At 38.1% G+C, this 22646-nt stretch overlaps 1 protein-coding gene across 15 annotated transcripts in view; it reads left to right on the top strand.

Annotated features, from left to right (window-relative positions):
• UBE2Q2 (ubiquitin conjugating enzyme E2 Q2) overlaps positions 1 to 22646 on the top strand; it is a 59574-nt gene that overhangs the window by 21280 nt on the left and 15648 nt on the right. For 11 of the 15 annotated variants that reach the window (XR_008539639.2, XR_008539638.2, XM_001145531.6 and 8 more), the window contains 6 exons: positions 4471 to 4530; positions 8946 to 9086; positions 11719 to 11803; positions 13482 to 13542; positions 14616 to 14706; positions 20501 to 20559. Coding sequence is in view for 11 of the 15 variants with exons in the window: in XM_001145531.6 (XP_001145531.1) it covers positions 4471 to 4530; positions 8946 to 9086; positions 11719 to 11803; positions 13482 to 13542; positions 14616 to 14706; positions 20501 to 20559 (497 nt within the window). In the remaining 4 variants the exon portion in view is untranslated. Of the gene's footprint in view, positions 1 to 4470; positions 4531 to 8945; positions 9087 to 11718; positions 11804 to 13481; positions 13543 to 14615; positions 14707 to 16908; positions 17145 to 20500; positions 20560 to 22646 lie in introns of all 15 variants that reach the window. The other 4 variants (XR_010151786.1, XR_008539637.2, XM_054667806.2 and 1 more) reach the window with 2 other exon arrangements.

The following is a 22646-nucleotide window of genomic DNA, read 5'->3' on the forward strand; positions in this document are numbered from 1 at the left end:
CTGAGGTTGAGAAACCATGGTTTAAATAAAACTCCAATCTGGAGGATGAGTCTTTGACTGTCTTTTTCCTTTTTCTATGTATCGGTCTCCAGATTTTCCACTTCTTCAGTTTTAGTAACTGTAGATTCTTAAAAAAAAAAAAAAAAAAAAAAAGATCGCTTCATGTATACTTCTAAGCTGTTGCATCATATTCACATGTGGCTATATGCCGTTTTCACTTCAAAAGTTTTCTTTATCTTGATTACTTATCAGAGGCTTGGCTGTTTTACTAGTCGTGTGAAAGAATCCTCTTTTAGTTTTATTTTTTAAATCTAGTGTTTTCTTTTTCATTTTTTGCTTATGTCTTATTTCCCCTTTTTATTTTGCTTTTTCTAGTTTAGTGGATTAATGTAATTTAAATTGCTTTTTAAACAAACATGTAAGGGTATACATTTTCTTTGGGTGCTGTTTGAGTTTATTGCACGAGTTTTAAAATCTGTTTTCTAAGTAATTTTATTCCATCATTTGTTCACATTGCCATACTATTAAAACTTTTTATTGTGAGAGATGACATGTATTAAAAATATGTAAAACATAAGCTTAGTGTAACTCATAATTAGAGTGAATACTTGGGAGCCAACACCTAGCCAGCACCCAGGTGAAGAGAAGGAACATTGCTCGCACTACAGAAACCTTCTGCAGGCTTCTTCCTGATCACTGTTCCTCTCTGCACTCATCTTTCCTTACATTTCTCTAGTGTTACCACTTATGTATGCATCCTTGAACAATACAGTGTAGTGTTGCCTGTTGCTGAACTTTTGAAAATCATACTGTATGTATTTTTTCATACCTTTGTTGTGCTTAACATTGTGTGTGAAATTTGTTCCTATTGTGTGTAGCTATAGTTCTTTTGCATTGCTGTATTTATTCCATTGTTTGAATACACCCTACCATTTATCCCCTTGACTGGATACAGACATGTGGGTTGTTTCCAGTGTTAGGAACAGCGAATGCTGCTGTGACCATTCTTGCTTGTATTTCATGGTACCCCTGTGCCAGCATTTCTCTGGGGCACATAGGGGCATGAGGATCAATTTCTTCTTTTACTCAAGAGTTATCTAGGAAAAAAAAAAAAACTTTTTAAAAAGCATTTTCAGGTGGCTTTTCAGTTATTTTTAGTGCATCAATATGGTCAGAGAATATGGCCTGTGACCTTTCAGCTGCATTATCAGCAATCGTTTAGACTTCACTATTGGTGTTACTGCTGTCTTTGCTTCTTATTGCTGCTCCTTGTATTATGTGTCCTGCTCCCTGCCCCTCAAGTATATCCCTGAATAATATCTGGTGGTTTTTTTTTTTTTAACCTAGAAAGGGTTTGCAGGGATGTGCATGGAGAGTGTCCCTTGAATACTTGCTGTCTGTTATTTGTTCAACAAATATCTGACTCTGTATAAAGTATTCCACATTGGTGTGGAGAATCTGGAGGTGAACGTACACAGATAATGCTTCCTGTCTTGATGGAGCTAGATATAGAATTCTAAGTTCATAATTGAGTCTATTCCCAGTTCTTTACGCTTTTATCTTCTGATATTTGTTACAAATGAAAAGTCTGATGCCTGTCTCATTCTTAATTCTTTCTGTGTATTTTATTTTTTCTTTCTGGTAGTTGGTATGATTTTCTCTGTAACTGTAAAGTGTGGGGGTTTTACTTTTCAGTATTACTTATTTTTTTTTTTTTTGAAACAGGGTCTTGCTCTCTTGCCCAGGCTAGAGTGCAGTGGTGTGATCACAGCTCGCTGCAGCCTCTACCTTCCTGGGCACAAGCAGTCCTCCCACCTCAGCCTCTTGAGTAGCTGGGACTACAGGTGTGCACTGCCACCGTGTATGGCTACTTTTAAAAATTTTTTTGTAGAGATGTGTTTTCACCATGTTGCCCAAGCTGGTCTCAAACTCCTGGGCTCAAGTGATCCTCCTGCCTTGGCCTCCCAAAGTGTTACAGGCATGAGCCACCGTGTCCGGCCTTCAGTATTCCTTTGGGGCATTCAGAGCCACTTAATATTCTAAAGTCTTTCTTTAGCTCAGCAGCACTTGTCTCTTTTTGTTTCTTTTTATTCCCCTTCATCCTCTGGATGAATGTTAGATCTCTATATCTTCAATGTCCCTTAACTGTTCTCTTACTTACATCTCTTCTATTTTCTCCCCCATCTCCTTTTTTTCTCTGTTCTAAGGAAATGTCACTGTTTGTTTTTCTTAATCATAAATGCCTTGTTGGGTCAAGTCCATAGTACTCTGGCCCTTCTACAAGTGGTTTTTTGGGGGTGGAGGGGATCTTATTTTTACTTTCTAGAATTGTGCTTGCATAGTAATCTGTTTTTTATTTTGTGGATGCAGTATCTTCCCAATTACTGCTAAAGATCCCAATTAGGTTTTTAAATTCTGTTTATTTCCTTCGTTAGTAATGCTTCAGATCATTTGTGCTTACTTGACTTGGCACTTACAGATTGCTAATTTTCTTCAGCTCTCTGGTGATACGTGGTTATCTCCTCATTTATAGATGAGATATACCATTGATCAGTATCCATTGTTGACCTGAGTGTCTTCAGAATTGTCACTCTTTTCTACTGTGGCCTCCCCCTCCTGGTTTGCAGACCTGTGCTCTTCCTGTGGCATGAGGATGGGGAGGTGCTGGCTGGTGAGCTTTCCAGCTCCTGAGCTAAAAGGAAGAGGTGGAGTCTGTTATAAGATTTTGCTGCTGCATTGAGTTATATTAAAAACACTCTCTGTCTTTTCTGTCTGGTTTTGACACTCATAGAGGCCATCAAGATAGGGTTCCTATATAGGAGAGTGATCCTTACCAACTGTAGATGGGACAAGTACAGTAAAGAATGTCTGATTCTTCTGAAAAAAAGTGGTCCCTGCATTATTTGGATTGAGTCTGTGACTTTCTCAAGCCCAGCAGTCTGATTCCATCTCCTTTGTATCTTCCAGCATGTCCTTATAGTTTTGGTTCACTAAGGGTATTCTCCTTGTATTTGTTTTTCTGCTACTGCAGCAGACCTACTCTTTTTTTATAAAATTCTGTCATTTCAGTGGGGTTTTGAAAAGAGGACCAGGCCACATCTTGAAATGAAATCATCTTAGGGTTTCCCACGATTAACTCACTTTTTGTTTTGATTAAATTACTTCCCCTTTTTGAGGTGATAGGGGCTCAGCTTTCTCATTTTAAAATGAGGGATAGTAACTGGGCTGATGGTGACAGACCCAGATGCATGTGAGAATCACCTCAGAGAGCTTTTGAAAAACAGATTCTCTGGGTAGGCTTTGAAATTGGCATTTCGAAAATGCTCTTTCAATCATTGATGCAACCAAACTCTTTGGGAGTTTTAGGCTAGGTATATAGTCTTTAGATACCCAGAATAGTTTGATTTGGAATATCACAATTTAGGGAAATGAAAAAAGGGAGAATTACATTTTGGAAGCTGCCTGCTTCCATTTTCCATTAGTTTTTAGACGACAATGTCTAAAGAGATGCAGATTTAAAGGAAATACAAGTTAATTCTGCATGGGTATGTTTACATGGAATTCTCCAGCTGACTAATCCAGAAGAGTTCCAATACCCTCTGTGATCATGGGTTTGTTTTTCTTGAGAATTATTCCATCAGAGTGTCTAATAACAGATGCTTAGATACTGCCGAGACCTTTGTTGGTCTTACTTGATCTCTGGATCCTGGTTTCTTGATCGTTTACATATTCTGTGTTCTAACCTGAACTGGCCTTCATGGTTAAAGATGCATGTATAAACAGTGTCCTGGCGAGGGCCTACCTTTTCAACTTTGCCAAAAATGGATATGAAAGTGCTTCCTAAAACCCCATCAAATTCATTTCTGAACTTGATAAATTGTAAATGGTGTAAATTGGTTAAGTTGTGTCTTGTAGGGAAGTATTTTGTTGTAAAATGTTTTTAAAAAGAAAATTTGCTTTTTAGTGAGGTAATCATTTCATAATTCTTAGTTTTGTGAAATGTCTATTATCAATAACACATCTGACTGTTCAAAATGTAAGGCAATTGAATTTATGTAATGATTCAGGTTTTCCAAAGTTAAAAAGGGAGCTATTTTAAGGAATCGGTAGTTTGGGAGATTTTATTTTAAATAAGCCATTGATCTTATGCACATAGCCATATAAGTAAAATGTTTTCTTATTTTAAATTAGATTATGTTTTAACATTTTTTTCTGTTTTGCTTTATATTTGATTGCTTTTCTTTGTTCCTAAGGCAGCCATTAAGTTGAATTGTTCAAAATTGTTTCATTTTTAAAAGCTGATAACTTGTTAGTCAAAGCTGGATTTAAAGATAAACATTTTAATTTTAATAAACTGGTAGTGGGACTCCAGTGACAGATGGTTGAGAGTTTGTGGCACCAGTCTTCTAATGTACTCAGCCTGTGCATATTTGTTCTGTATAGCCCTGGCAGATTCTTTCTCTGTTTCAGAATGGGACAACAGAAGAAGTGACTTCAGAAGAAGAGGAAGAAGAAGAAGAGATGGCTGAAGTAGGTATTTTATATAAAAGAAGAGTTCATAAATTTCTTCATTTTTGAACATTTGAGTACTTCTCAAATCTTTTTTATAGACTACTATTAATGTGGAATAATTGAAAGCACATTGTGTTTGGAATGGAATATAATTTCCCAACTCTGGCTTTACCTCTAACTAATGATATGCCTTTGAGCAAATTTATCTGAATTCTTTGGATTTGATTTCCTGGAAAACAAAAGCATTTAACATTTAGCACTAAAATTATATTTATGTTTAATACTAATCAGTACTTAATCTGTATTTGGTTATTTTTAGGAAGAGGAACTACTAAGTTTAAAAAATTTCATGTTTGCATAAAAGGAGAATTTGAGAACATTTTAGGGACTACTCGCCAGAAGTAGTGAAACTGTCTCTTGTTGAAAAATCATCAAAGAATTTTGTCTTAATCTGGTTTACACTATTTTAACAGAATACTGGAGACTGGGTAATTTCTAAAGAACAGACATTTATTTTCTCACTGTTCTGAAGGCTGGGAAGTCCAAGATCAAGATACCAACATTTGGTGTCTGAGGACCTTCTTGTTGCATCCTCACATGGTAGAAGGCAGAAGGGCAGGAGAGCAAGCTAGTCCATTGTGTGAAGCCTCATTTGTAAGGGCCTTAATCCCATTAAGGAGGAAGGAGCCCTCTTGGCTTAATCACCTCTTAAAGGTCCTCCCTCTTAATAGCATCACATTGGCAACACCTGCATTTTGGAGGGAGCACATTTAAATCATAGCAAATTTAGTAGAGCGCATTCCAAAGACATTAAGCTTAGGCCAGTTGTCAGTCATGGATATAATTTTAGATGTTTGCAAGCTCTGAAGCTCTGCATTTAAATTCAAACTTCAGAACAAAGATCTTTGTCTCTGCGTTGACCAAATAGAGGATATGTGAATTCCATGGTCTTGATTTAAAAAAAAAATTTTTTTTCTGTTTTGGGTCTTATAATTAATGTATGCTTTTATTTTCTTGATTTGGAAATTTTTAATCTAAAATGTACTTTTAGAATGCTTCAGAACTAAAGAAGCAGTGTTGTAGGCTTGTTTTGTTTTTTTGAGACGGGGTCTCACTGTGGTGCAGGCTGGAGTGCAGTAGTGTGATCACGGCTCACTGCAACCACAAACTCCTGGACTCAAGCAATCCTCACACCTCAGCCTTCTGAGTAGCTGGGACTACAGGCGTGTGCCCCATGCCAAGCTTTTTAAAAATATTTTTGTAGAGATTGGGTCTTGCTCATTTGTCCAGGCTCATCTCGTGAACTCCTGACCTCAAGTGATCCACCACTGGCCTCCCAAAGTGCTGGGATTATAGACATGCGCCACTGTGCCTGGCTGTAGGCTTGTTTTATGAGTCTGGAAGTAAAATACTCTTAAAACTGTCAAGTTAGAATGATTGTTTAATGTTTTTATGCAGTTTAGCTTAGGTGGAATAAACTGCATGAAAACATTAAACCTTTTTTGTGCGCCCAGTTTACCATGAAGCAGCCATTGTACTAAAGTTCATGAACTTTTTCTTTTTCCCCTCATAAGATAATAAACAAGGGGCTGCAACATGGAGGGAAACCTAGAAAGGCAGACTGGACTTTGGAGATGTCAGATTAGGACAGGTGGAAAGAAGATATTCTAGGCTCCTAAAATAATATGGGAACAGGCTCAGAACAACCTTGGACATAGTGTGTTTGAGTTCATTGGATACTTTTCTTTTGAGGAGGGTTGATGGGTGGAAGTCATGAAAAAACAAGATTGGCTAGAAAAGGCAGATGGTTAAAAGTCTTGAATTCGAGACAGGTGTGTTTCTATTTGGTGTGATTATTTGAAGGAGTGGATTGCCCCTCCACACCTGTGGGTGTTTCTCCTTAGGTGGAACGAGAGACTTGGAAAAGAAAAAGACACAGAGACAAAGTATAGAGAAAGAAATAAGGGGACCCAGGAAACCAGCGTTCAGCATATGGAGGATCCCGCCAGCCTCTGAGTTCCCTTAGTATTTATTGATCATTTGTAGGTGTTTCTCCGAGAGGGGGATGTGTCAGGGTCACAAGACAATAGTGGGGAGAGGGTCAGCAGACAAACACGTGAACAAAGGTCTTTGCATCATAGACAAGGTAAAGAATCAAGTGCTGTGCTTTTAGATATGCATGCACATAAACATCTCAATGCTTTACAAAGCAGTATTGCTGCCCGCATGTCCCACCTCCAGCCCTAAGGCGGTTTTTCCCTATCTCAGTAGATGGAACGTACAATCGGGTTTTATACCGAGACATTCCATTGCCCAGGGACGGGCGGGAGACAGATGCCTTCCTCTTGTCTCAACTGCAAGAGGCATGCCTTCCTCTTATACTAATCCTCCTCAGCACAGTCCCTTTACGGGTGTCGGGCTGGGGGACGGTCAGGTCTTTCCCTTCCCACGAGGCCATGTTTCAGACTATCACATGGGGAGATACCTTGGACAATACCTGGCTTTCCTAGGCAGAGGTCCCTGTGGCCTTCCGCAGTGTTTGTGTCCCTGGATGCTTGAGATTAGGGAGTGGTGATGACTCTTAAGGAGCATGCTGCCTTCAAGCATTTGTTTAACAAAGCACATCTTGCACAGCCCTTAATCCATTTAACCCTGAGTTTGACACAGCACATGTTTCAGAGAGCATGGGGTTGGGGGTAAGGTCATAGATTAACAAAATCTCAAGGCAGAAGAATTTTTCTTACTACAGAACAAAATGGAGTCTCCTATGTCTACTTCTTTCTACACAGACACAGTAACAATCTGATCTGTCTTGCTTTTCCCCACAATTATTGATAGGAAGGCCTTAAGCAGGGAATAGTGTGCTGAGGATATTGTTTGAGAAAGATAATGTTGAATTCTGTTTGGGATGTGCTGATTAATACTCAGAAAAAGAAGTTTTGTGGATGGGAACATGACTGAGGTTGAAGGTATAGGAGGAAATACAGGCTAAAGGCATTTGTGAGAATTGTGAGGAAAACACATGTAGGATGGAAGATCAGGGCTGAAAGGTGCACACAGGGAGAAGGGAGCTCAATGAAGTATGGAGTCATGGGCAGAGTTTGAGTGAGAACAGAACGTTATAGGGCTTGAAGAGATGGCATTCCAAAAAGGAGGCCGGGGAGGTGAAGGCTGCAGTGAGCCGAGATCTTGTCACTGTACTCCAGCCGGGGCAACAGAGTGAGACTCCATCTCAGAAAATAAAAAAATAAACCCAAAAAGGAGTCCTATTGAATGGATAGAAGGTAGTGATTAACCTGGTCTAGAAATCAGTGAATTAGCCTGCTTGGGGGAAAAAAAAAGGCCGAGATGCATATAAACTACTCCTTTAGAGATTTTGGCAATTGAAGTAGAGAAATAAGGTAATTGCAAAAAGTTAGGATTTAAATTCTGCATAGATTTATATATGTGTAAGAACAGATAGTACGGGAAAGAAGGGAGCAGAATGATGTGAATAAAGATATTGGTCTAGGGGTATTCAAATTCTTTGTTTTCTTTTCCTTTTTTTTTTTTTTTTTTTTGAGATAGAGTCTTGCTCTGTCACGCAGGCTGGAGTACAGTAGCATGATCATAGCTCACTGCAGCCTCAAACTCCTGGGCCCACATGATCTTCCTATCTCAGCCTCCTGAGGACCTGAGATAAAATTCTTTTTGTAACTGCTTTTCTAGTTATAAACGTCAATAGATGCTTACTACATAAAACTTGGAAATTAGGGGAAAGCATTAAATGCCTCCAGAGATAACTAAAATTAACTGAAATTAACATTTCAATGTAAGTTCTTCTGGTCTTTCTTTTTCTGTGCTTATTTCAGCGTAACTGAAATTCTTTCTGTTCTTTTTTGTATTGTTTTTCATTTTAAAGTTTTTCGTTACAGGAGAAATTATGCTATGTTAGTATTTCAGTGGCCTCTTAATATTTTGCTATTTTTGCACATGCAGATTTTGTGTTTATTTTTGTGGCTGCAAGGTTGAAATAGGTATCCTTATGCCTAAATTAGTGTTTATAGTTTAAACTAGTTTCTTAGAATACAATTCTAGAAGTTGAGTTTCTGGAACAAACTAGGAACACTTAAGGTTCTTGACACCTGCTGCTAAACTGTTTTAAAGGTTCCTCTTAATAGGAGATTTAGAAGATGGCTTATTTGGTAATAGTTATGATTTTGTAAAGCTTTTAAATCTGCTTTACCCAGAGTCTAGATTTTAAATAAAATATAGGATATAAAAGGTGGGAGCCTCTTGAATGGAATGTGGGGGCTTTTTCTCTCTCCCTATAGGATAGATACATTTTGTTTCTTGTTCCTCATTGAGTCAAGAATAATTTAACATTATTTTGGCATAAGAAACTGCTGAAGAAAAATAGGTTGAATAAGCTAATATTTTTCATCTCTTTGTAGGATATAGAAGACTTAGATCACTATGAGATGAAGGAAGAAGAGCCTATTAGTGGGAAAAAGTCAGAGGATGAAGGAATTGAAAAAGAAAATTTGGCAATATTAGAGAAAATTAGGAAGACTCAAAGGCAAGACCATTTAAATGTAAGTGTGTGTAGATATCTAGAACCTGGACTTTTGTGGTTAAATAATTATAGTTAATACCAGGCAATTCATTAACATGCCCATCTCAGCTGCCCTCTTCCTCCATTTCTGCCTTAGTGGTGGATTCAGTCATATGTGTTTTAAAACAGAGTCTTGCTCTGTCGCCTAGGCTAGAGTGCAGTGGCACAATCATAGTTCAGTGGGGTAGCCTTGATCTCTCAGGCTCCAGTAATCCTGCTGCCTCAGCCTCCCAAGTAGCTTGGACTATAGGCACATGCCACCATGCCAGGCTAGTTTTTTTTATTTTTAGTAGAGATGAGGACTCTCTGTGTTGCCCAGGCTGGTCTTGAACACCTGAGTTCAAGTCATCCTCCATATCTCGGCCTCCCAAACTACTGGGATTACAGGCATGAGCCACCGTGCCTAGCCTTAGTCATATGTTTTGTTGCTGTAGATTACGTTTCTTATCTATAGATAGCCACTTTTTACCCTGTTCATCTGCTCTTCATATCCTGAAACCACCTGCTGATCCCTGTATTTGCCCCTTCCCGGCCTGTTTATGCTGTTTTCTCTGCTTACCTTCCTCCCATGGGATCTGTATATTCAAATTCATCCTCTCCGACAAAATACAATTCAAGTTCTTTCTCCTTCGTGAAGCTGACTTTGGTCTGTCCTGCTCTGACCCAACCAAAAGTAATTTTTCTCTTTTGACTTAACATCCTTTTTTTTTTTTTTTTTTTTTTTGGATGAAGTTACGCTCTGTCTCCCGGGCTGGAGTGTGGTGGCATGATCTCAGCTCACTGCAGCTTCCACCTCCCAGGTTCAAGCAATTCTCCTGCCTCACCCTCCTGTGCAGCTGGGATTATAGGTGTACACCACCACACCTGGCTAATTTTTGTATTTTTAGTAGAGACAGGGTTTCACCATGTTGGCCAGGCTGGTCTTGAACTCCCGACTTCAAGTGATCCACCTGCCTTGGCCTCCCGAAGTGCTGGGATTACAGGTGTGAGCCACTGTGTCCGGCCACAACTTAATATCTCTTTTACGTGAAGCAGCAGGATGTGAAAAGAACACTGAGTCTGGTGACAAACACACCTTTTATGGTTTCACTTTCCTCAGCTCTAAGATATGGCTAGACAGTACATACCTTTTGTATGATTGCTATCAAAAATAAATGAAAATGATGTGTGTATATACATAAAATGCTCAGAGTAGGGAAACATCAAATGACTGTCTGAACACTTACTACTTTTTGCCTTGTGTTAGAGCTATTGACCAACTCCATGAAATCTGAGTAGCAGTTACTTTGTCTTGGGCACAGGTTCCCCAAAACAGGGAATGAATTGTTAGGTAAGTAGATGCCAAATGTTGAAAACAGGTAGATTACTCTCCCTTCTTCAGTCTTATTTATATATTAATCTAATTTATAATTTTTAGTAGAGCAAAGAAATTTAGTCAAGCCCCCATATCTTGATTACTTAAAAAACAAAGTTTGTCATTTGAATTAATGATGACTGTACTTTATGTCTTGTGATCGATTCCAGTTTGAGTTATAGTCAAAACAACTATAAGTTATTGAACACTTTTGCATGATGGATACTATGCCAAGTACTTTATACTTCATATATCTTCACATTTAGTCTTCAAAGCCACCGTGTGAAATAGGTATGCTTCATATTTTAGAGATAGGAAAAACTTCTCATATTTTGTAGATACGAAATGAGCTAGGAAACTTGATTTTTCCCCCCTTCAAAGTATAGTGCAATGTTCAAAATCTTTAATTTCACGTGACCAAAAAATAGTTCCGTTTGTATTTAGTCTTATGATAAGATATTGATGTGTTTTCATCTTTAGAGATGTCCCTGCACTGAAAAACTGAAACCAGTCGCATGTAGGCAGATGTTTCTCAGTGTCTTAATGTGCGAACTAGACCATCTGTGTAATATTCTTGCTTGTAGTCTTATGAATGGAACTCTATTTTAGTTAATAATGTGTCACCTTGAGTGTCTTCTAGTATTTTCAAAAATTGCTGGGGTTTGGAATAGACTCATACTGAATTCTTTGTTATTGTGGAATCCATGGTGGTCTGGACATGTTGGCTAGACTTTTTCACATGAGAAGAAATAGGAAATGAACTAGACTTGTGCCTAGTTTTAATATCCTCTTGAAACTTCATAATGCTTCATTTAATTGGGCTTTTTTTTACTTCTTAAAATGTTGAGGTTGGGCACAGTGGCTCATGCCTGTAATCCCAGCACTTTGGGAGGCCGAGGCAGGCAGACCACGAGGTCAAGAGATTGAGACCATCCTGGCCAACATGGTGAAATCCCGTCTCTACCAAAAAAAAAAAAAAAATACAAAATTTAGCTGGGCATGGTGGTGCGCACCTGTAGTCTCAGCTACTTGGGAGGCTGAGGCAGGAGAATCTCTTGAGCAGGGAGGCGGAGGTTGCAGTGAACTGAGATCGTGCCACTGCACTCCAGCCTGGGTAACAGGGCTAGACTCCATCTCCAAAAAAAAAAAAAAAAATGTTGAGTGGTGATCCATTTTTGCTGTAATCTTTTAGATCAGGTTGAAATATCTTAAATCTTAGCTCAGCAGACCCTGGTAAACAGTGGCTTTTGTGTTTCAGGGTGCAGTGTCTGGGTCAGTGCAAGCTTCAGATAGACTTATGAAAGAGCTCAGGGACATATACAGATCACAGAGTTATAAAACAGGTAAGGATCTCTGGATCCCTGCTCTCCTTATGATTCTTCTGCTCTTTTCTATTGTCAGATTATAAATGTCATTTCTTAAAACTGGACAGAAATGGAAATGTTTACTAGCTTTATTTCAGGAATGTGAAACTCAAATGCAATCAAGTTCCAAAAGATGTAGGAGTAAAATAGGATGAGTTTACTTGTCTTTTGGATTTTTAAAAAATGTTTTTATAGGTCCATTGGAATTTTGTCCTCTTCTTGATAAACAGTGAACTCTTACATGATTTTTATCTTCTGGGGAAAGCATGAGCGATATTGCTTGGAAAGTAAATAAGAGTAATACATTTCATTTTACAGAGAATAATTGCCAAGTTGATTTTTATGATTTCCCCCCATTTTTGAAAGCAAGATAATCAGCTCTTATTGTAAAGATAGTTTTGTTATTACCTTTAAAATATATAAGTTTTTAAAGTTTTCATTTCCTTGTTTGACGAGTATTGTTACTCAATATGACTTGAATATTATGGAACCTCTCTAACTAGAGGTAAAATTCTCATATTGTTATGGAGATTCTAATAGTATTAAATAATGAGCCAAACTTTAATTTGAAAAGATAGCATTGGTTGGGTGCGGTGGCTCACACTTGTAATCCCTGCACTTTGGGAGGCCAAGGTGGTCAGCTCACCTGAGGTCAAGAGTTCAAGACCAGCCTGGCCAACATGGGGAGCGAAGCCCCATCTCTACTAAAAATAAAAAATTAGCCGGGTGTGGTGGTGCGCGCCTGGTGATCCGAGCTACTCAGTGGTCTGAGGCAGGAGAATCACCTGAACCCAGGAGGCAGAGGCTGTAGTGAGCCAAGATTGCACCACCGCACTCCAGCCTGGGCAGCAAGAGTGAGACTCTGTCCAAAAAAAAAAAAAAAAGCGTTATGACCGATTCAATTCTAGCATTATGACCGATTCAGGAATTCTTAGCATGAGCAAATCAAAATTAATTAGAATTTGCTTAAAAAATAAAAACAAGGAAAAATCCTTGCTTTGTAGTGTGCAGGATAAGCCAAACTTGTTTCTGAGTTGTTAGAATTGTGGGTGTCCTTACGGTTTTTTGTGTAAGAAGTCTAAAAGTTTATCTGTAGAAACCTAATAAAGTACAAACATTTGAATACTGGTTTTATTTTTAAATGTTAAATAATCATTTGTTTCAGCATTGTTTATATAGGAAAAAAACAGATATTGGGTGGAATTTGTTAAAGCATATCCATAAAATAAACTACCACAGAGTCATTAAAAAGATTGTGAATAGATTTATGTATACTAACTTGGAAAGATGTCCCTGAAAGTTGAAGAGAGATTATAAAACAACATACGTAGAAGGATTCCATCTTTGTAGAAATGTATGTTCGTGGAAGAAAAGTCTTAAGTACATATGATTTTGCATAATCTTTTTTTCAGTCAGACTAAACAGCAAGCAGTTTTTCAACTCATTAAAGAATCTTCTCAATTGATGGCTGTAACTATCTGTTAAGGGCATAAGATACTCAGCTGCAGTAGTGTAATATTTACTATATAGCTTAGTTGTTCCATGTTTTAAGAGCAAAATTTCTAGCTTTCGTTGGCTATTTAGTGTATACATTTATACCATAGTAATAGTTATATGATCAAATGAAGAGTAGCTAACATGCTCTATATCTTAACAGGGATTTATTCAGTGGAACTCATAAATGACAGTTTATATGACTGGCATGTTAAACTGCAGAAGTAAGTGGCTTTTTAATGCTAACCCACTCTTTGCAATGGTAGACTATCACAGTGGAGGTTATTTTCCTTCTAACTTGATACCTTTATACTATGGCTTTTACTTAGAACTTTAGACTTTATTTCTATAGAAATAGTTCTTAGATTGTTTAAATGAGCTGTTGCTGAGGCCTAATAAGAAAGTGAGAAAGAGGAAGGACAGAAAGAGGGACCAGCTGCGGGATAAAGTGTTTTATGGAGTTAGAGCAGGGGAACTTAGAAACAAAAGTGTATTTAATAACTTCATGAGACTGTGATAAACAGTTTATATTTGAAATATATACAGCACTTTGGGAGACTGAGGTGAGAGGATCTCTTGAGCCCAGGAGTTTGAGACCAGCCTGGGCAACATAGCAAGACTTCATCTCTACAAAAAAAAAAAAAAAATTAGCCAGGCATGGTGGAAGTACACCTGTAGTCCCAGCTACTGGGGGTGGTGGGAGGCTGAAGCAGGAAGATCTTGCACTCCAGACATCAAGGCTGCAGTGAGTCACGATCGTATCACTATATTCCAGCCTGGGCAACAGAATGAGGCACCCTGTCTCTTAAAAAAAAAAAAAAAAAAAAAGTTGGGGGGAGGTAGGATTCAAATTAGACCTGTATATATAGGACAGTTGTAGACAAATACAGGTTTTTTTAGTGATTTAACTTTTCATAGTTCCGACCATGGCAAACTTTTCTCCTTGAACCCTTTGGCTAATAATGTAAGTTTAATATGCTTTCCTAAACTTTTTTTGAGTTCTTGAGAAAATTATATACATGTGACTATTTTCCTTTAGAATGACTGCAAACTCCGAACTCCCTTACTAGATTAAATTTAGAGTATTATGGTCTCTTTTGGACATTTATTCCCAAGGAGCTGGAACCTATAGTGACCTCTATTTTTCCTGGTGATACAGAGCAGCTTTAGACCTTCTCTTTCTGGAACTTGCCCTAGGTGCTCTATTTTAGCTGTCATACTAGTTCATTTTTGAGTTTAGTTAAAAAAAAAAACTCTAACTTTTTATTTGAACTGTTTTTTGTTTTGTAATTCTTAGGGTTGACCCTGATAGTCCTTTGCACAGTGATCTTCAGATCTTAAAAGAAAAAGAAGGCATAGAATATATTTTGCTTAACTTCTCTTTTAAGGTAAGAAAATAGTTACAGGACCCCATATACTTCCAGTTGGGGGGCGTATATTTGTACAAGTGCTTTGGAAAACAATTTGGTAAAGTAGAAGATACTCATACCCTATGGTTCAGGAATCTCGTAGACATATTCTCCGTTAAGACATGAGTACTTAGGCGTACCAGGAGACACAGGAATGTTAGAGCAGCATCGTTTATAATAGCACCAAATAGAAAACCCAAGTGTTCATTCCAATAAAATGGAGAATTGTGGTGTTTATAAAAGTGGTTTACAGCTATGTGGGACAAGATGGGTGGATCTTGAACACAGTTGTAAAAGAGACTGGACTCCAAAACCTATTTTGTACAATTCCCTTTATATACAGTTCAAAAATAGGTAAAACTAATGTTGATTAGGGCATGCATTCTTAGTGGAGGCAATATCACCTGCAGTGTAGTGAAAACTGATCTTTAGAGTGAAAACAATCTTAGCTATTAAAATGGTCTGCTGCCCTCCAAAGGGCCACAGAACATAAACAGATATACGATTTATCTATGGTGTTAAAATTCCATGGAGCAGGGGGGTAAAACTAGGAAGAAAACTTCTAAAAAGGCTTCTTAGGGGGGCAAAAATGAAAAGAAAACTGAGAAACACTTATTTATGGATTCATACGTGAGCAGTAAAACTGCCCAAAGAGGAAAACTGTCCAAGAACAAAGAGGTGATTACATACAGGTTAGGGTAAGGAGTCCATCTAGGTGGGAGGTAGGGAGGTGTGAACTGAAAGGTATATCTGTGCAGGCTTCTTGGATACTGGCTGGAATATATTTCTGGGCCAGGTTGATGGTTACTTGAGCACATAATTTACAATAGCTTCTTAAGGTATATCTCTATATTTTATGTACTTTTCTGAATTTATGTGTTATATTTAATAAGGTTTTTGTTTGTTTGTTTGTTTGTTTTTTGAGACGGAGTCTTGCTCTGTTGCCCAGGCTGGAGTTCAGTGGCACAGTTTCGGCTCACTGCAACCTCTGCCTCCTAGGTTCAAGTGATTCTCCTGCCTCAGCCTCCTGAGTAGCTGGGATTACAGATGCATGTCACCATGCCCAGCTAATTTTTTTATTTTTAGTAGAGACGGGGTTTCACCATGTTTGCCAGGTTGGTCTTGAATTCCTAACCTCAGGTGATCTGCCTGCCTCGGCCTCCCAAAGTGCTGGGATTATAGGTGTGAGCCACCACACCTGGCCTAATAAGTATTTTAAAGATGCTAAAAATAATGGTTAAAGAATAGCAATGGAATCTAGAAAAAATGTTAATGATTTTTTTTTTTTTTTTTGAGACAGAATCTTGCTCTGTTGCCCAGGCTGGAGTGCAGTGGCCCAGGCTGGCGTGTGGTGGCGCAATCTTGGCTCACTGCAACCTCTGCCTCCCGGGTTTAAGCAGTTCTCTGCCCCAGCCCCCTGAGTAGCTGGGATTATAGGCATGTGCCACCATGTCCGTATAATTTTTGTATTTTTAGTAGAGATGGGGTTTCACCATCTTGGCCAGGCTGGTTTTGAACTCCTGACCTCATGGTACACTTCCTTGGCCTTCCAAAGTGCTGGGATTACAGGCGTGATTTAATATGGATCTGGATGAGATGTAATGGTTTAAAATCTGTGGATATATGAGATATTTTGATGGAAAAAGCAATACTTCCTTTGTACTTACAAAAAGGTAGTAATTTTCTAAAAGCTTCTTACGTAGCTTTTTTATGTGTGTGTTTTTGCTTGGGGATATATCTTATGATTGAACTTTCTTGAAGTGACCCAAATGTCAGTATTATCTCTTACTTTCGTTATTATAGAAACTGTTGTGGTTGTCAACTGGGTTGTCTTCCTAAAATATGAGTCTGGTATATATTGACTGAAGTTGCTAATGGCTACATTTTTACTAATTCATATGGGGGAACGAATAAAGCACCCAGGCCAAAAACAAAAAACAAAACACACAAAAAAGGAAGGTATCTTTCTTTTTAAAAAAATTAAATTATATGTCCTTATGCCTAACACCAAACTTAAGAAATAGAACCATTTTTTTTTTATCCGTCCCTGTAGCCCCCGGTGTGCCCCTCCCTTGTCACTTCCTCTTTGAAAGGTATCTTTACGGGAATATGAAATATTGGCCAGGAAACTGGAGGATTTGTGACTATAGGTAGTGTTTTCATTATTTTTTCCTGCTCTAGGTAGAACTTCAGGGAGGGGACGATCTGGGAGGTAAATGGCTGAATTTCTATTGGATTTGTGTTTCTGGACCATGGCTCCTGATACCAGAAAGAAGGCCCTTTTCTGGGGTTGGAGTATTTCTTGAGAGGCCTAGGAAGAATGTGATTGCCTTGAGCTAACTGACCTTATGAAGAGGACCTTAAACTGAATTGCCAAGTTATTAGTATCGGGATTCACAGACTTTGGAGGATAGCAGGTATGACTCAGAAAGATTTGCAGGAAAGAGCCAGAACAGTATATATTTATGGCCTCTGATGTCCACGGTGACAACTTGAATAATAAGAAAAATGGAACTTGAGATAAAGCATAACACAAAGGTGGGAGTTGGGGCAGGAGGGAATGTGACCTTGTCAGCAACTTGGTAAATCCAACTTGCTATATTTTTAAGGAAGAAACTTTTTGGTGTTTCGGGCAGCATCTGAATTACTGAATTGAATTCTGAGGTAGTACTTTAAGAAGGGTCTATTTAGATAAACTTAGGTTCATTTAGAGAATAATAGCCAGGATTGGGAAGAGATTGATTGTATTCCGTGTCCTAGGATAGCTGGTGAAATTGTGGATTTGGAGAGGAGAACATGAGGGTTGATGTTATCTTGTCTTCAGCTATTTGAAGGACTGTGTATATGGAAGCATTAGCTTTTATTTGCTTTTGGTGAATGCAGGGCATGAAACTAGTAAGTCAAATTACAAAGAGGTGATTTTCAACTCAATGTGAGGAAGCGATTTGTAACTATTTAGAGCCATTTGGTGATGTAGTCTTTAAAAATAGAATGTTCCTCTTCCTTAATAACTTAGATGGCTAAGATGTTAAGATCTCAGATAACTTTCTGAGATCCTTTATAGAGCCTGAGAGTCTGTTTCTGAGTTAATATATACTAAGGTAACTGAAACTTCATTTTAACAGTCACCCTCAACCTTTTTTTTCCTCCCTGAGGAACTTTTTATTTCTGTAAAATCTGGATTCCTGAGTTCCAGGGTATAGACTTTATGGAATAGAGCCCCCAGATTTTGATGTAGAAGAGTTATTCTGAACTGTTTAAAATGAATTAAATCATACATAATGAAGAGGTTTTGTAGTCACTCATTAGGGATTCACATGTTTAAAGATCTAAATAATAGGAGGTTAAATGAAATTGTACTTTACCAAGCTTACATCAACCTCTATACCTTTCATTATGTCTGTTAAATATAGATGAAAGGTGAGCTACTTTATTTGAAAGTAGATTATAATAACTGTTGTTAAGTTGGTATCTTGTGTCATTAAGTTGGTATCTTGTGGATAATCTTACATTTCTATTGCAAGTTAGAAAATGATTTCTTATCCCTCATTTTATATCATCTTCCTCTCTTCATATATTTTTATCAAGTCTGATGATCCTTGTCTTTTAATTGGACCCATTCATTATTGCTGATACTTGGGTCTGAATCTCCATCTTACAGATTCATTCCTATTTGTCCTTCTTGCTTCACACTCCTTTTCATCTTTCTTTGGATTTTTTGATTACTCTAGTTTCCTACTTCTGTCAGCGTGGTAGTTCTTATTCTTCTTTACTACCCTACAGTTACAATATGTCTTTGACTTGTCAAAGTCTAATATAAACTTGTAAATTTATATTTTTTCCTTTTCCTTGTCAATACAAGGACCTTAGAACACTGAGTTCATGTCCTCCCTGCCATATATATGCTGCTGTCGTCATGCATTTTAGTTCTATACTTACCTAAAACCCTATACATAATTATATAATTAGTCACTATCCACTTAGATCCACATGCATATTTGCTCTTTTTTATGGTCTTTATTCTCCACATTTTCATTGAGGATCCTCTTTCTCCTGTCTGAAAATAACCTTTAATATTTCCTTTAGTGTGAGTCTGAAGACCAAAAAAAACCTTCCTTTTTCTTTTTCTTTTTTTTTTTTTTTTTTTTTTGAGACCGAGTTTCACTCTTGTTGCCCAGGCTGGAGTACAGTGGTGCAATCTCAACTCACCGCAAGCTCTACCTCCCGGGTTCAAGCGATTCTCCTTCCTCAGCCTTCCTGTGTAGCTGGGATTACAGGCATGCACCACCACGCCCAGCTGATTTTGTATTTTTAGTAGAGATGGGGTTTCTCCATGTTGGTCAGGCTGGTCTTGAACTCCTGAACTCAGATAATCCGCCCACCTCAGCCTCCCAAAGTGCTGGGGTTACAGGCGTGAGCCACCGTGCCCGGCCTTTATTTCATTTTTGAAGAGTGTTTTCATTGAGGTTAAGTTTCTAGGTTGGCAGTTTCTTTCAGTGCCTCGAAGATATCATTCTCTTATCCTAGCTTCCATTGTTTCTCTTGAAGTATTTATGGTGGTTAAATCTTGTGAAGTCTTTGATCAGATTTGGAAAATTCTCAGCAACCATATCTTCAGGTATTGGTTCTGTCCCATTCTTTTATTTCTTCCAGGACTCTAAGTATGTGATAAACTTTTCAATATATTATCTTTTTTATTTTCTGCATTTTCTACCATTTTATCTTTCTGACTTATTTTCTAGTTTACTGAATCTCGCTTCTGCTAAGTTACTTGCTGTGGTTAAACTTATCCATTAAGCTGCTAATTTCAGCTGTTGTATTTCTAAATTTCAGAATTTCCATATGGTTCGTTTTTATAATTTGCATTTCTCTGCTAGGCTTTCAGTCTTGTCTTTTCTTTCCTTGCTTATGTTCAACAGAGTTAACTCTGTTATCTTGACCCCTTGTGGTTATGTGTATTATTTGCTTCTCTTGTTTTCTATTATTTCATCTTTTAAGTCTCATGGCTTATTTTTAGTGATAGACGTTATATATGAAAAATTGTAGAACTAATTTGAAGCCTTGGAAGCTTCAATTTGAAGCTTAATCTTCTCCAGACAGGATTTACATATGCCCCTGCCAGGGGCTTGGAAATTAGCAACCCAGGATTGCCTCATCCAGTCAGGGATTGAGATGATTAAAACTGGCTGTCATTCCCTGTCAGGGCAATTTGCAGTTTGTTCTTCAGGGTCCCAACCTAAGGAGCGGGAGACTTAGCAGGGCCTGTCCTCGGTGGACGCTGAGCTCCAGTATTTATCTCCCTGTGAGCTCTGTGAGTCTGTGAGTTCTAGCTCAGCTTCTGAACCTCTTCTTTTTCTCTTCTGTAATTGGAAGAAAACCAAGGGGGAAAAAAAAGATCCTGCTCTCTGGTGTTCCCTTTTCTTAGCCTTGAAATTATTATGTTTTGTTCACCTTTCTAGTTCTCAGTCAGAAGATTTATCTAAGTTACCTAGTCTATCATTATTGGAATGGTTCCTTTATATAGTTCTAGTGAAGTGGAACCCCTTCATGTGTTTCATCAGTTTACCATAATGCTGTTCTGTTTGGGCCTGATTTTAACTTCATTTTTATTTGCTTTGGTTTTCATTTTGGTTTTGGGTACTAATTTTATGACTCTTACCCATTATCTGATAATAAATGTACACATTCTTTATAGTATCTTTTAAAATCTTCTAAATAGTATAACATTAAGGATGTTCTTTAAATTAATTAAACTTGCTTATTTGCTTTTTAGGATAACTTTCCATTTGATCCTCCATTTGTTCGAGTGGTGTTACCTGTTCTCTCAGGAGGGTAAGTTTAAGTGACTACTTAAAAAGAAATTTTTTTCAGTTAAAAAAAATTTTTTTTTATAGAGACGAGATCTCACTATGTTGCCCTGGCTGGTCTTGAATTCCTGGGCTCAAGTGATCCTCCCACCTTGGCCTCCCAAAGTGCTGGGATTACAGGCATGAGGCCACCGTGCCTGGCCTACATTTTTTTTTTTTTTTCCTTCTAAATATAGTGTGTACCAGAAACATTTGGAGAGCTAGTCCCAGGGTTTCTGATTCAGTAGGTCTGTGGTGGGGCCTGAGTATTTACATTTTTAAGAAGTTTCCAGGTGAAGTTGATGCTGTTGTTCTGGGGCCCACACCTAGAACCATTAGTTGTAAAGCATTATGTTGTTGATAGGTAAAGTTTTTAATGATTCATACACACACGTATTTATACATATACACACACACACACATACACACATGTATATATACACACATACTTTTTACCATAAAAAAGCTAATGTTTTCAAATGTAAATTGTGATTGAGGGTTTAGAGAATGTTACGATTAGAGAATGGTCCCCACATGCCTGTGATCCTAATTGGTACTTTTAGGGATAATCATGGGAAAATCTCATGGACCTATGGAACTGGCTAATTACTCCTAGAGGTAATACTTGCAGTTTAGTAGGGTCAAATGGTAATTGTATTGCTTCTTTTTATGGTTGGAAGTCTTACAGAAGGTGGGGAAAAGATCACAATTTGTTAGGTTAGTTATGAAATGTTCAGTAGGCCCTCAAAGTATGAGCAGTTTAACTTGAGAATGTTCCAACACTCGGGTGACTAATTCTATTATGTGACATAATCTACATTATGGTGGTTAAAATCTAAATATATCCAGCCTTTCCTTTGATCATTTCTATGGTTGAGATAGTAATAGTTGCATTTAGGGTAAAAATATGAGTGACTGCTTCAGACTTCAGAACTTTCTCCAGAAGAGCTTTGTTCCTACAGTTATTTTTAGTTATATTTGCTTTACATGCTTATATATGTGTTTTGGGGGCTAAAATCCTGTTAAGAATCATTTCTGTGTAGTCAGAATACATACTAACTTTGGTGTTGATACTACAGAATAGTTATTTGGGCATGGTGTCCATCTGTAAAGCTCAGAGAAACAAAAAGTGTGTGTTTGTTTTTTTAACCTTTAGTATTACATATGGATATGCTGAGCTCATTTTGAGTTCTGCCACATGGTAAAGCAATATAATTTATTTTTACTTATTTATTTATTGAGATAGGTTCTCGCTTTGTTGCTCAGGCTGGAGTGCAGTGGTGCCGTCATGGCTCACTGCAATCTCTGCCTCCTGGGCTCAAGATATCTTCCCACCTCAGCCTCCTGAGTAGCTGGGATGCCACCATGCCCAGCTAATTTTTGTATTTTTGGTAGAGATGGGGTTTTGCCATATTGCTCAGGCTGGTCTTGAACTCCTGGGCTGAAGCCATCTTACCCGCCTCAGCCTTGCAAAGTACTGGGATTACAAGTCTAAGCCACTGTGCCTGGCCCAATATTGTTTTTCAAAATTATTTTATTATTTTTTGTCCTTTTTTGTTTTTAAATATTTCTTAATTTTATTTTTTTCAGTATTGTTTCTTAAGAGTTTACTTACCTGACACCTGCAACCTAATCTTTGCCATAGCTCTCAAAATGTTCTGTAAGCACTAATATAGTGGGTTTTTTTTTTATTTGTTTTTTGAGACGGGGTCTCACTGTCACCAGGCTGAAATGCAGTGGCGTGATCTCGGCTCACTGCAACCTCTGCCTTCCTGGGTTCAAACAATTCTCCTGCCTTAGCCTCCCGAGTAGCTAGGACTACAGGCGTGCGCCACCATGTCCAGCTAATTTTTGTGTTTTTAGTGGAGATGGGGTTTCACCATGTTGGCCAGGATGGTCTCTATCTCTTGACCTTGTGATCCGCCTGCCTCAGCCTCCCAAAGTGCTGGGATTACACGCGTGAGCTACCGCACCCCGCCTAGTGGTTTGTTAATAGATGTTTGTTTTGAGGGGACTGCAAGGTTTTGGGAAACCAGGTTCAGAATATCTTTTACCAAAGGACTTCTTGGAGGC

Source organism: Pan troglodytes, chromosome 16, assembly GCF_028858775.2.
Source record: "Pan troglodytes isolate AG18354 chromosome 16, NHGRI_mPanTro3-v2.0_pri, whole genome shotgun sequence".
NCBI lineage: Eukaryota > Metazoa > Chordata > Mammalia > Primates > Hominidae > Pan > Pan troglodytes.